The sequence below is a fragment of the Somniosus microcephalus genome, chromosome 24 (assembly GCF_052327205.1).
Source record: "Somniosus microcephalus isolate GS21.2 chromosome 24, FLI_Smic_1.0, whole genome shotgun sequence".
NCBI lineage: Eukaryota > Metazoa > Chordata > Chondrichthyes > Squaliformes > Somniosidae > Somniosus > Somniosus microcephalus.
In genome coordinates, this window is record NC_141010.1 from 58,166,635 (window position 1) to 58,182,586 (window position 15,952).

Consider the following 15,952-nt stretch of genomic DNA (forward strand, 5'->3'; position numbering starts at 1 on the left):
TAGCTGACATTGTAAATGGTTCCCTCTTCTCAGGCACTGTCCGGTTCCTTTCAAAAGTGCGGTCATCACTTCCTCTTCAAAGCCCCTCCTGCAACCCCTCTGTCACTGCAATATTCCTATTTCCAACCTCCATTTCCAAGTTCTTGGACATGTTGCTTCCCAGATCTGTGTTCCTCTCTCCTGCAACTCTCTATTTGAATCTCTCCAATCAGGTTTCTGCTGTTCCCACAGGACTGACTAAAGTTACAAACAGCGTTCTCTGTGGCTGTGACTGGGTGACTCTGGATTGGCTCCCCAGCTAGTCTGAAGCTGTAACCCAGCTCCTTCCCCCATGTAAAATAAAGGAGCAGCTCCAGGAATCGGGCAGGTCACCCACGGTCACTTCCTCCTTTTGGTCTTCCCTTTCCCCCTCCATGAAGAGGTAGGTGCCTGCCCTTGGTTTGACATCTCCCCCTGTGTAACACGGCTGAGCTAGGGAACTGATGAGAGATCCGAGGTGCTGCTCTGTTTATCTTGAGTAGTGGTGGCGTTTGCTTCCTGCCTGTGGCATCGTTTGGTCCTTCAAATGTGTTCAATCTGGTTCCAGGAGCCAATATCTTGCGAGACTCTGCGGGGAATGTGAAGCTGGGCGACTTCGGAGCAAGCAAACGGCTGCAAACAATATGCATGTCAGGGACTGGGATCCGCTCAGTCACTGGGACACCTTACTGGATGAGCCCAGAGGTCATCAGCGGCGAAGGCTACGGAAGGAAAGCGGATGTTTGGTAAGAATACATGTCCTAGTCGCCTGCCTGTTGCAGAAACCAGATACAGTATTAATCTAACATTGCACTGCTCTAGGCCACTAATTCAACAGTTTTCCAGACTCTCAATATTTGTAGTCCTGTCCTTCCCCATACCATCTAGCCAGGAATCCATGTGCTGCACATTATTTTACTGATAAAGCATAGAAGCATAAAAAGTCAAGAATGAAAAAAGGCTATTTGGCCACCTGAGATTCCCTCTAGTATTCCACCTCGCCCAGCCCTGACAACCCTCTACAGCTTCTACTCTCCGAGTTGACGATGATGGCCTTTGACGCAGAAGGTTGTGTGTTCAAGCCCCACTCCAGAGACTTGAGCTTGTAATCTAGGCTGACACTCCAGTGCAGTGCTGAGCGAGTGCTGCACTGTCGGAAATGTCGACTTGCGGATGAGACATTAAACCCGAGCCCCGTCTGGCTGTTCAGAAGGGTGTAAAAGATCACATGACGCCATTTGAAGAGCAGGGATGTTCTCCAGGCTATCTTCAATTTACAACAGTAAAAGAAGTTGAGGTTTCCTTTCTTAAAACCTCCAAATCTATGCCTCACTTAACCAGCTAAACAATTTAAGAACAAGTCTGCAAAGGCACAGTTACAGGCTATGATGAAAGAGTATAGCTAAGCAGAGTTACACACACACGTTGTTTCATGCCATTAAGTGGCTTGCGTGCTTCACACTACTCATTTCAAGAGACTGGAGATTAAGGGAGAGGAGATTGATGTAAAAGCCACAAGAGTGTTTGATATTTTTTCTGCTCTTTGGTTGCCGTTGTTCAGCTCTCCTGATGGAAGGGCTGTTGGTTTAAATCGATGATTTGCAGCAGGTATTTTCGTCTTTCGATATATTTTACAAAATGTACAGCACACAGGCTTTGGATTAATTTAATCAGATATAAAAACCAGAACTCATCATGATGGCTCAGTGAATAAGGACATCATCTGGTGTATCCCTGAATCATACAAACCAGACTAATAGTCCGCAGTGCACCCGAGCTAGAGAAGGGGACAAAAATCCGATGTGGAGCCTGCTCTTGATCACTGTCCAGAAAGTGCATGTGTGTGGACGTTAGGCAAGGATTGGATGATGCTACGATACGCATTGTGATTGGATGAGGCTGCGATACCCTTTGTGATTGGTTGAGGCTACGATACGCATTGTGATAGGGTATCGCAGCCTCATCCAATCACAATGCGTATCGTAGCCTCAACCAATCACAAAGGGTATCGCAGCCTCATCCATTGTGCTTGGTTGAGGCTACGATACGCATTGTGATTGGTTGAGGCTGCGATACCCTTTGTGATTGGTTGAGGCTACGATACGAATTGTGATTGGATGAGGCTACGATACGCATTGTGATTGGATGAGGCTGCGATGTCCTTTGTGATTGGTTGAGGCTACGATACGCATTGTGATTGGATGAGGCTACGATACGCATTGTGATTGGATGAGGCTGCGATACCCTTTGTGATTGGATGAGGCTATACATACATGCACAGAGAATTCACAGCACAGGAACAGTTCATTCAGCCCAACTAGCCTATGCTGGTGTTTATGCTCTAAACTAGGCTCCTCCCACCCAACATGGAGGTTTTCTTAATAATTAACGACGCTCTTGGGTTTTCCTGCACACACATCCCCCCCCCCCCCCCCCCCCCAGACATGCTGTCGGACACTCGGCAAAATGCTGGCCCAATGTGGACACTAGCATGCTGCAAAGAAAGACGGGGAAAGAAAGCATTAACATAACCCCTTTCACCACCTCAGGATGTCCCAAAGCGCTTTACAGCCAATGAAGTACTTTTGAAGTGTAGTCATTGTTGTAATGTAGGAAACATAGCAGCCATTTTGCGCTCAGCAAGTTCCCACAAAAAGCAATGAGAAAAATGACCAGGTAATCTGTTTGTGATATTGGTTGAGGGATAAATATTGGGCCCAGGACACCGGGGAGAATGCCCCTGCTCCTCTTCGAAATAGTGGCCCTGGGATCTTTTGCATCCACCTGAGAGGGCAGACAGTATGATATCCTTTGTGATTGAATAACCTGTCAATATGCAATTCTCAATTCACACCTGAAGAATTGTCACTTGGGTGACATACTGAAGGGTACCAGGAGCTTGTGGAGCATACATGGATGTTTGATCTTGTTGGTTTGTCCTGGTTAAGGTGGTTGTCTTTCTACTTTCCAGTGTTAGAGCGCCACCTAAAGGAGAGCAGCAGCTCAGCAGTTGTTTGGATTCGTAATCTAAAACTCCTCCTTGGATTTAGTGCATACAATGTATATGGTGCACCAGATAGTTTTGAATATTGTCCAGATAAATCGATAAGTATCGGATCCTGCAGCCAGTATCTACTTTAGTTAGCACGTTATATCTGATTTTTGGCAGTAAAATAAAAAAAGACTTGCATTTCTATCATGCTTTTCACGGCCACAGGATGTCCCAAAAGGCTTTACAGCCAATGGAGTACTTTTAGAAGTGTAGCCACTGTTGTAATGTACGAAACGCGGCAGCCAATTTGCGCACAGCAAGGTCCCACAAACAGCAAACCAGATAATCTGTTTGTGATGTTGGTTGAAGGATAAATATTGGCCCGGACACTGGGGAGAACTCTCCCACTCTTCTTCGAAATAGTGCCGTGGAATATTTTACATCCACCTGAGAGGCCAGACAGGATCTCGGTTTAATGTCTCATCCGAAAGACTGCAGAATCCAACATTGAAGCACTCTCTCAGTACTGCACTGGAGTGTCAGCCTAGAATTTGTGCTCAAGTCCCTGGAGCGGGGCTTCAACCCATAACCTTCTGGCACAGGGGTGAGAGTGCGACCTGGTGAGCCATGGTTGACACAGAAACCTCCAACTTCTGTCGACTGAGCAATAATGTCAGGTGCCACTTGCGCTCCGTTCCAGCAGACGATGTTTAGGCACCTGCAGTTGCAGCTTGCTTCAGTTACCGCTGTCCCCTGTTTTAAAAGTGTGGGGGCACTGCTGAGCCAGCCACACGGTGTGTTAATATGTGGTTGATCCACACAATGCCTCCTCATTCTGACACGACCGCTCTCGTTTGGAGGAGGTTGAGGGGGGAGAGCATAGAGCAGGTGAGAATGTGCATACATGTAATTAGAGCAACTGGCCTGTCACTCCCAGCAACCTGGAAATCATCAGAGCCTCGAGAACCAATCAGCCATCTGTAATCAGAATGGTGCGTGATATGGGAAAGCCTATCGGGAGATGGGAAACTAAAGATGGACTTAAAGTAGGTTTTTTTAAACAATGAACGTGCTGTGTATTATGTGCAGACATGACTTTCTAATGCTAAACCATTAAAAGTGACCGTAATTAATGCAAAAGAAGATTTGTTAAATTAAGATTTCCTCAATATATGTAGATTTTAACTATTTTGATTGAGGATTAAAAAAACACTGGTGTACGTCGGCCTTCAGTTTATTAGCTGAACAGTAAAGTTAAGTAGCCACTTTTTTGAGCTGTCACTTGAAGCATCTGCAGTTTTACTAAAGGAATACTTGAGCCATTGTATGAAGTAATGATCCACAGTGTTAGCTGTGGCTCAGTGGTAGCACGTCTGCCTTAGAATCATAGTCATACATCACAGAAGGCGGCCATTCGGTCTGTGAAAGAGCGCTCCAACTAGTCCCACTCCCCTGCTCTTTCCTCATAGCCCTGCAAATCTTTCCTTTTTAAGTGTATGTCCACTTGCCTTTTGAAAGTTACCAGTAGAAGGTTGTAGGTTCAAGCCCCACTCCAGGGACTTGAACACAAGTTAGACTGACACTCCAGTGCAGTACTGAAGAAATGCTGCACTGTCTGAGGTGCCATCTTCCCGATGGTCGGGGAGTCCAGAACCAGGGGTCACAGTCTAAGGATAAGGGGTGAGCCATTTAGGACTGAGATGAGCAGGAATTTCTTCACCCAGAGAGTGGTGAACCTGTGGAATTCTCTACCACACAAGGCAGTAGAAGCCAATATATTCAAGAAGGAGTTGAATATATTTCTTAAGGCTAAAGGGATCAAGGGGTATGGGGAGAAGGCAGGGACAGGGTACTGAATTTGGATAATCAGCCATGATCGCATTGAATGGCAGAGCAGGCTCGAGGGGCCGAATGGCCTATTCCTGCTTCTATCTTCTATGGATGAGACTTTAAACCAAGGCTCTATATGCCTGCTGAAGGCGGTCGTAAAAAAAATCCCATGGCACTATTCGAGCAGGAGAGTTTTCCCAGTGTCTTGGTCAATATTTACCCTTGAACCAACATCACTAAAACAGATCATCTGGTCATTTATCAAATTTCTGATTATGGGACCTGGCTGTGCCCAAATAAGCGGCCATGTTTGCTTATATTACAGCAGCAACTACAATTCCAAAAATACTTCTTTAGCTGTGGAGCTCTTTGGGACGTCCTGAGGATGTGAAGTGCGCTGTATAAATGCAAGTTTGTTCTTTCCCCACTCTGAATCATTTTCTTAATGCATATTTCAGATATCCTGAGCTCAAGTTGGCTAACTGTTACTAAAATGGTTCAAGACAGAAGTTGAGAAATGCTGCATTGTATTTGTGTCAGTGCAGTCTTGTGTGTAACAGCTTAATTTCATTACCAGGCAGCTCCTAGATTTTAATGAAATCAGAGATTGACAATCATACACAATGTTCCTTGTAAGCCGCACTTTGCTCTGCGTGGCCTGTTTCCTTTAATGCGCGTCCCTTTAAATTTCTGCGCATGCGCATTATTTACAATGTAAAAGCCAGTGAGCAGGCTGTGCAGGGCCTTTCCCATTACTGCGCGGCTGTGCAGTTTGGAGGGCACATTGATCATATATATGGTTCGTGCACAAGTGTTTAGGAGCAGTTAAAGGTGAAGTTTAAACTTACCCAGGCTTTGTTTTATTTTGATTTCCACCCGTCTGTGCTATGTATTGGATGCATGCCACCATAGCGTCGCTCCCATGTTCCAGCTTTGCTTCAATGCTCTGGAGTGACACGGGATGCAGTGGAAGTGACTGATGCCAAGTTCAGCACAATCCCAACTTCACTAAACAGTTGCTCGCTGACCAGTATAAATTGAATTGCTTCGATATGTACCTTCCCACACACGGTCCTTTTGCACTTTTCCCTGGCTTAATTGCACAAAAGAATGTCATGACCATATTTGATCTCGATGTATGGGGCAGCTGTAAGACTGGTGACTACAGGTTTTGCAAGCCGGTCCTGCCTGATGTGCGCCTTTATTGAACTGAGCCTACAGAATAGAGAAATGCAGCAGACGGGGAGGCCAGCCCCAGGAACTTGTGTAGTCTAGAATCATTCCACAAAGTGGCTGGTCTGCACATTTGGTCAGCTTGCTTTGATATTGTTCCTTGTGCAATGTCTTGGTGGATTGGCAGATTCCCCATCAGGAGACCCGCGGGCTGGCAGCCGGCCAGGAGTAAGTGGTGTGCTGGCTATTTATAGGGTGGAATTTTCCAATTTCACATGTTCCAGCCCTGGGAGTACAGTAAAGATAAAGGCAAACCTGGCAGGGAAGCGGACGCAGTGCCAAATGATTTTGTTATTCCAAGTGACATTTAATATGTAGGTGTTTTTGCTGCATTATTAAAAGGAATTTTCCACTTGGTGAAGAACACTGGCCCAGTGTTCCAGTTGGTCAGGCAGGTTCCCTTCCTGTCCTCCACAGCTACAAGCTACTTTTTTGTGTGTTAGCTTACATCTGGACTTTTTAGAGTGGTTAATGGCATGTTAGCAATCACACTCAGATTGTCAGTTCACTTACAATGTGATGGTGTCCTTACTGTGCATGGACTTCCAGCGAGCATTGAAATATTGCGATGCTGCATGCACATTGTCGTCGAATTGTGTCTTCACTGATCCGGATCCCAACTACTTTGTTGGGTACTGCCAGAACTCCCTACAGCTGCAGACGGCCGGTTGGAACCTCAGTCATTGAGGTGTGCTTGAAACATTGTCACAGGTATTGATTTTAAGGCATTGCTCACAGAGATTTCCACTGGTGGGAGTGGCAGGGGCTGGCTGGGGGCAGTCATAGAGCACAGAAAGAGACCCTTCGGCCCATCGTGTCCGCGCCGGCCATCAAGCCCTATTCTAGTCCCATTTTCCAGAATCCCGTAGCCTTGTATGCTATGGTGTTTCAAGTGCTCATCTAAATGCTTCTTGAATGTTGTGAGGGTTCCTGCCTCTACCACCCTTTCAGGCAGTGAGTTCCAGATTCCAACCACCCTCTGGGTGAAAAAGTTTTTCCTCAAATCCCCTCTAAACCTCCTGCCCCTTACCTTGAAACTATGCCCCCTGGTTATTGACCCCTCTATTAAGGGGACAAGTTCCTTTCTATCTACCCTATCTATGCCCCTCATAATTTTGTACACCTCAATCAGGTCCCCCCTCAGCCTTCTCTGCTCTAAGGAAAACAACCCCAGCCTGTCCAGTCTCTCTTCATAGCTGAAGCGCTCCAGCCCAGGTAACATCCTGGTGAATCTCCTCTGCACCCTCTCCAAAGCAATCACATCCCTCCTATAGTGTGGCGACCAGAACTACACACAGTATTCCAGCTGTGGCCTAACTAGCGTTTTGTACAGCTCCATCATAACCTCCCTGCTCTTATATTCTATGCCTCGGCTAATGAAGGCAAGTATCCCATATGCCTTTTTAACCACCTTATCTACCTGTCCTGCTGCCTTCAGGGATCTATGTACATGCACACCAAGGTCCCTCTGATCCTCTGTCCTTCCTAGGATCCTACCATTCATTGTGTATTCCCTTGCCTTGTTAGTCCTCCCAAAATGCATCACCTCACACTTTTCAGGGTTAAATTCCATTTGCCCATCTGACCAACCTGTCTATATCGTCCTGTAGCCTGAGGCTTCCCTCCTCGCTATTTACCACTCCACCAATTTTCATGTCATCTGCGAACTTACTGATCATACCTCCTACATTCATATCTAAATCATTAATGTACACTACAAACAGCAAAGGACCCAGCACCGATCCCTGCGGTACACCACTGGACACAGGCTTCCAGTCACAAAAACAGCCTTCGACCATCACCCTCTGCCTCCTGCCACTAAGCCAATTTTGGATCCAATGTGCCAAATTGCCCTGGATCCCATGGGCTCTTACCACCTTGACCAGTCTCCCATGCGGGACTTTGTCAAACGCCTTACTGAAGTCCATGTAGACGACATCAACTGCACTACCCTCATCCACACACCTAGTCACCCCCCTCGAAAAATTCAATCAAATTGGTTAGACATGATCTCCCCCTGACGAAGCCATGCTGACTATCCTTGATTAATCCTTGCCTCTCCAAGTGGAGACTAATTCTGTCCCTCAGAATTTTTTCCAATAATTTTCCTACCACTGATGTTAGGCTCACTGGCCTGTAATTCCCTGGTTTATCCCTACTACCCTTCTTGAATAATGGTACTACGTTAGCTGTCCTCCAGTCCTCTGGCACCTCCCCTGTGGCCAGAGAGGTTCTGAAAATTTGTGTCAGAGCCCCTGCAATCTCCTCCCTTGCCTCACACAGCAGCCTGGGATACATCTCGTCTGGGCCTGGGGATTTATCCACTTTTAAGCCCGCTAAAACCGCAAGTACCTCCTCCCTCTCGATACTCATTTGTTCAAGTATATCACAATCCCCCTGCCCGATTTCTATGCCTACATCGTCCTTCTCCATAGTGAACACAGATGCAAAATATTCATTTAAAACCTCACCTACATCTTCCGGCTCTACACACAGATTGCCACTTTGGTCCCGAATGGGCCCTACTCTTTCCCTGGTTATCCTCTTGCCCTTAATATACTTATAAAACACCTTGGGATTTTCCTTTATTTTGCCCGCCAGTGTTTTTTCATGACCCCTCTTCGCTCTTCTAATTTCTTTTTTAAATACCCCCCCCTGCACTTTCTAAACTCCTCTAGGACTTCCACTGTTTTTAGTCCTTTGTATCTTCCAAAAGCCTCCCTTTTTTTCCTAATCCATTCTTGTATATCCCTTGACATCCAGGGTTCCCTGGGCTTGTTGATCCCACCCTTGACCTTTAAGGGAACATGTTGGCGTTGTACTCTCTCCTTTCTGTTGGTTAGTTGGAGTCTGGAGATGGCATTGATTAGTTGGAGTCAATTGGGGGCAGTTGGTTATTTGGAGGGGCTGGGGGTGGCTGATTGGAACTGGTGTGAGTAGAATCAGTTGGAATTGGCAGCTGGGATGGATAGGGTTGGAGTGTTGAGAATAGCGGGGTAGTTTGTTTTAGTCTATGGGGTGGGGGTTCATTGGTTGCTGGAGGTGGGCCTGAGAGCTGAAGGCATGGGTGCCTTATTTGTTGTTTTGTCTGCATCGACTTCTGTGGTCACCATGCCAGAACAGCTGTGATGCTTACACATTTGAGGGTCTGCCGTCTGGGGAATTGGTCAGTTTTAGCCACATCTGTTAGCTTCAGTTTCAGAACAAATCTATGATTCAGGCCAGCTCTCATCCTTGTTGATTGGTATCAGCCCTGGCTCAGTGGTTGTACTCTCGCCTCTGAATCAGAAGGTTGTGGGTTCAAGTCTCACTCCAGAGAATTGAGCACAAAATCCAGGCTGACACTTCAGTGCAGGACTGAGGGAGTGCTGCACTATCGGAGGTGCTGTCTTTTGGATCAGATGTTAAACCAAGCCTCCTGCTCTCTCAGGTGGGCGTAAAAGATCCCATGCCACTATTCGAAGAAGAGCAGGGGAGCTCTCCCCGTGTCGTGGCCTCAAACAACACTAAAACAGATTATTACTGGTCATTATCTTATTGCTGTTTGTGGGAGCTTGCTGTGCACAGATTGGCTGCTGTGTTCCCTACATTGCAACAGTGACTACACTTTAAAAGTGCTTCATTGGTTGTAAAGGTTGTGAAAGGTGCTATATAAATGCAAGTTCACTTGAGATTAGCAAGGGCACAGAATATACTCTGGGTGGGAGACTTCAATGTCCATCACAAGAGTGGCTCGGTCACACCACTACTGACCGAGCTGGCTGAGTCCTGAAGGACATAACTGCCAGTCTAAAAAAACATGTCAGAAATGCAGCACTTCTTCACAAGTGCAGAAAATACACAGTTTGCGTCACTGAATCAAAAAGCAGGAAAAGCTATGATTTAACAGAAATAAGCATTCATCTTTCTTCCTGGACAGGAGAACCAATCGGATTAACTTGGAAACTAATATGGTGACGTAAAGATGTTAATTTACAAATTTTGCTTCTAATGTTTTTCTCAAACATTCTTCACAATATTAATCCCTGTTCTTATCACGAAAAATTTTATTTTAGGTACTTTGCAATTAAATAGTGGGAAACAAACTTCATTGTACTCTCAATTTTTAATCTCCCATTTCAAACATTTATACCAAATCAAAATTGTACATTATCAGTTTAATCAAAGTATTTGTGTCTTTCTCAATAAACAAATAGTGGTTTCTTCTAAGGTAGCTTCTTGCAATTTTTATACATCATTACATAACTCTTGCTTCTATTAACACTCCACTAAACTTTCAAGAAGAAATCTATATTTACATTATTCCTGGGACTTGTTCAGACTATAGAACAACAGACAAAATTAAATGGTTCGTGTTTTTCCCCTTTTTTGGTTCTTGTCTTAAACATCTTACTTTTTACTGACTTAAAAAAAAAATTAAGATGTAACTCCTGCTATTCCTCCCCTGCTCTCCCTGTCCTCAACAACATGGTTGCATGTTTGTGTAAAGCTACTCATTTCAGTCGATCGTTCAAAATCAAATATTGAGAAATTTCAATTTTAAAACATTTTAAGCAATTCAGAGCCTCTTTAAAAGCGTTTGAACTTCAAGACTTGGTTGAAACTTGTTTAGATGAGGGGAAATTGATTTTTGCTTGTTTCTTCCAAAATCCTATTCAAAACTAGGGGGGAGAGTGTGTTTATCACTCATTTTTTGTGAAAAGTTCATTAAAAATCTTTAAATTCTTTCAAGTCTCATTGCAGCTTTGACACAAGAAGTTGCTCCAAGTTTTTCTTTCCCTCTTCAATGCTGTCGTTAAACATACAACAAATAATAATAAAATAAACTCTTAATTTCAAACCGAGCTCAAATAAGAAAGTGAATAAAGTGGTTAAACTTCCTAAGGCGGCGGTGAGGTTATCGATCCCCAGCCTTGGCGATGAGTTGGGATCAGTTTTGGAGAAGTTGTTTCCTCTTTTTCTGCTGCCGTTCCCGCCGTCTCTCTCAGACTCTGAGGCACAAACTTTTTCCCCTCTCTCATAACATGATTTAAATAACCCTGATGGACTCTTTCAAAAAGGGGACAACACCTGGCAAAATTTAACTGGAACATACTGCGGGACATTCAGCATCACTTTCCCGTATTTTTTTCCAGCTTTAAACAATTTCCCGACTTAAAAAAAATAATAATTTCACCACTGGCCTAAAAATTGTTTCCTTTAGCCTCCTTCCAGCAGCCATTGTACATGTGCTGCGCCTCCATCTGTGTTGTTTCAAAGTGTGACCGCTGCTCAGTCCCCAGGAACAGCCTGTTGTGGACTGTCACCTCTCTCTCTCTCTCTCTGTCCTAGTCTCCCACTCTCCCTCTGCCCCAGCCTCTCTCTCTCTCTGTCCCAGTCTCTCTCTCTCTCTCTCTCTCTCTGTCCCAGTCTCTCTCTCTCTCTCTCTCTCTGTCCCAGTCTCTCTCTCTGTCCCAGTCTCTCTCTCTCTCTCCCTCTGTCCCAGTCTCTCTCTCTCTCTCTGTCCCAGTCTCTCTCTCTTTCTCCCCAGTCTCTCTCTCTCTCTCTCTCTCTCTGTCCCAGTCTCTCTCTCTCTCTCTCCCTCCCTCTGTCCCAGTCTCTCTCTCCCTCCCTCTGTCCCAGTCTCTCTCTCTCTCCCTCTGTCCCAGTCTCTCTCTCTCTCCCTCTGTCCCAGTCGCTCTCTCTCTCTCTCGCTCTCTCTCTCTCTCTCTCTGTCCCAGTCTCTCTCTCTCTCTCTCTCTCTCTCTCTGTCCCAGTCTCTCTCTCTCTCTCTCTCTCTCTCTCTCTGTCCCAGTCTCTCTCTCTCTCTCTCTCTCTCTCTCTCTTCCTCTCTCTCTCTCTCTTCCTCTCTCTCTCTCTCCTCTCTCTCTCTCTCCCTCTGTCCCAGTCTCTCTCTCTCCCTCTCTGTCCCAGTCTCTCTCTCTTTCCCCCGTCTCTCTCTCTCCCCTCCCCGGTCGCGCGCTCTCTTCTATCTGCACAGAGCAGGATTAAAACAGAGTGTACTTAAACAACATGTTTTATTTGGGAATTTGGAAAGAGTGGGAATTTGGAGAAGAGGGGAAGGAGTTGCTGCTTTTTGCCTCCACTACTTGTAGTGCTTTGTGTTACAGGTAGATATTTAATTTCAGTACCCATAATGTAATCTAGATCAAGTAAGCAGTCAAGAAACTACACTGTAAACTAAGTTACCGAATTACAATATTAATTAAATAAAACAAGGTCATATAGGGATGGCAGTGCAGGCGGTGCCGCAACTGCAGCATGTGGGAGTTTGTGGAGAGCATTGTGATCCCGGACAACCACGTCTGCAGTAAGTGGCTGCATCGTGAGGAACTTCAGCTCAGAGTTATTGAGCTGGAGTCTGAGGTGCAGACATTGCGGGGCATCAGGGAGGGGGAAAGTTACCTGGGCACTTTGACCCAGGAGGCAGTCACACCCCTTAGGTTAGGTAGTGGTACAGGTCTGGTTAGTGGTCAGGGACAGGAGGGTGACTGCAACTCAGGCAGGTAAGGGGGCCCCAGGTGCAGTGCTGGAGGAGCCTCAGCCTTTGCCCTTTTCCAACAGGTATGAGGTTCTTGCTGCCTGTGTGGATGAGGAAAAAGCCTGCATGATGGCTGAGCAAGCTGACCATGGTGCAGGAGGCTTCAAGTGGGGGGAGTGAAAGGGAATGTAGTTGTGGTCGGAGACAGTATAGGTAGGGGGATAGATACTGTTCTCTGCAGCCGCGACTGAGAGTTCCAAAGGTTGTGTTGCCTGCCTGGTGTCAGGGTTAAAGACATCTCCTCGCGACTGGAGGAGAACTTGGAGGGGGACGATCCAGTTGCTGTGGTCCACGTAGCAACCAACGACATAGGTAGGACTAGGAATGAGGTTCTGCTGAGGGAGTTTGAGGAGCTAGGATCCAAATTAAAAAGCAGAACCTCAAAGGTAATAATCTCTGGATTGTTACCTGAGCCACGTGCAAATTGGCACAGGGACAAACAGATTAGAGGTTTAAATTCATGGCCCAAAAGAGTGGTGTGGGAGGCGGGGGTTTCAGTTCATGGGGCACTGGCACCAGTACTGGGGAAACAGGGAGCTGTTCCGTTGGGACAGTCTCCACTTAAACCGTGCTGGTACCAGTGTCCTGGTGAACCGAATAACTAGGGCAGTAGACAGGGCTTTAAACTAATGAAGGGGGGGGTGGTGGTGGGAGGATTCAGGAAAGAGTAAATTTAAAAGCAGCGAGAGAAATGTCAAGCCTCTCGAGCAGAGTAGAGTTTTGGGTAAAAATAAGCAGAGTGGGTCAGGAAGGGACAGAGAGAGTAACAAAGGTCATAGGGCATCAGTGACTGAGGTGACATCAGGGAAAAATAGAAATAAGTCAAAGCTAAAGGCACTATATCTGAATGTGTGAAGCATTCACAACAAAATAGATGAATTAATAGCGCAGATAGAAATTAACAGATTTGATTTAATAGCCATTATGGAGACGTGGTTGCAATGTGGCCAAGGTTGGGAACTAAATATTCCAGGATACTTAACTTTTAGAAGAGATAGGCAAAATGGAAAAGGAGGCGGGGTAGCCCTGATAATAAAGGATGGGATAAAGACAGGAGAGAGAAAGGATCTTAGCTCCGAAAATCAAGAAGTAGAATCAGTTTGGGTGGAGCTAAGAAACAGCAAGGGGCAGAAAACATTAAACATTATTCATGTTTATAGGCCCCCAAACAATAGTTGTAACGTAGGGCAGAGTATAAACCAGGAAATTAGAGATGCTTGTAACAAGGGTGATACAGTAATCAAGGAGGTCTTTAATCTACATACAGTATAGACTGGGCAAACCAAATTTGCATTAATAGTGTGGAGGACGAATTAATTGAATGTATGCAAGGTAGTTTTCTAGATCAGTATGTTGAGGAACCAACTAGGGAACAGGCTATTTTAGATCTAGTATTGTGCAACAAGAAAGGGATAATTAATAACCTTGTAGTAAAGGGGCCTTTAGGGAAGAGTGACCATAATATGATAGAATTTCATATTGAGCTTGAAAGTTATTTAGTTAAATCCAAAACTCGGGTCTTAAATCTAAACAAAGCAAATTATGTAGGTATGAGGGGCGAGTTGGTTAAGGTAGATTGGGAAACTACATTAAAAGGTATGATGGTAGAGAAGCAATGGCTAGCATTTAAAGAATGAATACATAATTTACAACAAATATACATTCCTTTAAGGCACAAAAACCCCACAGGAAAAGTAGTCCATCCGTGGATAACGAGAAGTTAAAGATAGTATTAGATCAAAGGAAGAGGCTTATAATGTTGCCAAAAAGAGTAGTAAGCCTGAGGACTAGGAGGATTTTAGAATTCAGCAAAGGAGGACCAAGAAATTGATCAAGAATGGGAAAATAGAGTATGAGTAAACTAGCGAGAGACATAAAAACAGACTGTAAAAGCTTCTATAGGTATGTAAAATGGAAAAGATTAGCGAAAGTAAATGTGGGTCCCTTACAGGCTGAGACAGGAGAAATTATAAAGGGGAATAAGGAAATGGCAAAGATATTAAACAAATACTTTGTGTCTGTCTTCACGGAAGAAGACGTAAAAAACTTCCTGGAAATAGTGGAGAACCAAGGGTCTAGCGAGAATGAGGAACTGAACGAATTAGTATTAGTAAAAAAAAAAATAGTGCTGGATAAATTAAAGGGACTGAAAGCCGATAAATCCCCTGGACCTGATGGCCTACATCCTAAGGTTTTGGAAGAGGTGGCTATAGAGATAGTGGATGCATTGGTTGTCATTTTCCAAAATTCCATAGATTCTAGAACGGTGCCTGCGGATTGGAAGGTAGCGAATGTAACCCCACTATTTAAGAAAGGAGGGAGAGAGAAAACGGGGAACTACAGACCAATTAGCCTGACATCAGTAGTAGGGAAAATGCTAGAATCTATTATTAAGGACGTGGTAACAGGGCACTTAGAAAATAATAATAGGATTGGGCAGAGTCAACACGGATTTATGATAAGGAAATCGTGTTTGACGAATCTGTTAAGACTTTTTTGAGATTGTAACTAACAATAGATGAGGGGGAACCAGTGGATGTGGTGTATTTGGATTTTCAAAAGGCATTCGATAAGGTGCCACACAAGAGGTTTTTCTTAAAGGGCTTCACAGAGTAGATGCAGGGAGGACGTTTCCCCTGGCTGGGGAGTCTAGAACCAGGGGTCACAGTCTCAGAATAAGGGGCCGGCCATTTAGGACTGAGATGAGGAGAAATTTCTTCACTCGGAGGGTGGTGAATCTTTGGAATTCTCTGCCCGAGGGCTGTGGAGGCTCAGTCATTGAGTATATTCAAGACAGAGATCAATAGATTTTTGGGATATTATGGGAATTAAGGGATATGGGGATAGTGCAGGAAAGTGGCGTTGAGGTAGAAGATCAGCCATGATCTTATTGAATGGCGGAGCAGACTTGAGGGGCCCAATGGCCGACTCCTGCTCCTATTATGTTCCCCCCGTCTCTCTCTCTCCCCCCCCGTCTCTCTCTCCCCCCCCGTCTCTCTCTCCCCCCCCGTCTCTCTCTCCCCCCCCGTCTCTCTCTCCCCCCCCGTCTCTCTCTCTCCCCCCCGTCTCTCTCTCCCCCCCGTCTCTCTCTCCCCCCCGTCTCTCTCTCCCCCCCCCCCGTCTCTCTCTCCCCCCCCCCCGTCTCTCTCTCCCCCCCCCCCGTCTCTCTCTCCCCCCCCCCGTCTCTCTCTCCCCCCCCGTCTCTCTCTCCCCCCCCCGTCTCTCTCTCCCCCCCCCCGTCTCTCTCTCCCCCCCGTCTCTCTCTCCCCCCCCCGTCTCTCTCTCCCCCCCCCCGTCTCTCTCTCCCCCCCCCGTCTCTCTCTCCCCCCCCCGTCTCT

General features: G+C 45.8%; 1 protein-coding gene across 1 annotated transcript in view; it reads left to right on the forward strand.

The window, feature by feature from the left end:
- map3k3 (mitogen-activated protein kinase kinase kinase 3) overlaps positions 1–15,952 on the forward strand; it is a 161,020-nt gene that overhangs the window by 135,584 nt on the left and 9,484 nt on the right. The window contains exon 16 of the mRNA XM_085966637.1: positions 587–764. Within this exon, the coding sequence (XP_085822763.1) occupies positions 587–764 (178 nt within the window). The remainder of the gene's footprint in view (positions 1–586; positions 765–15,952) is intronic.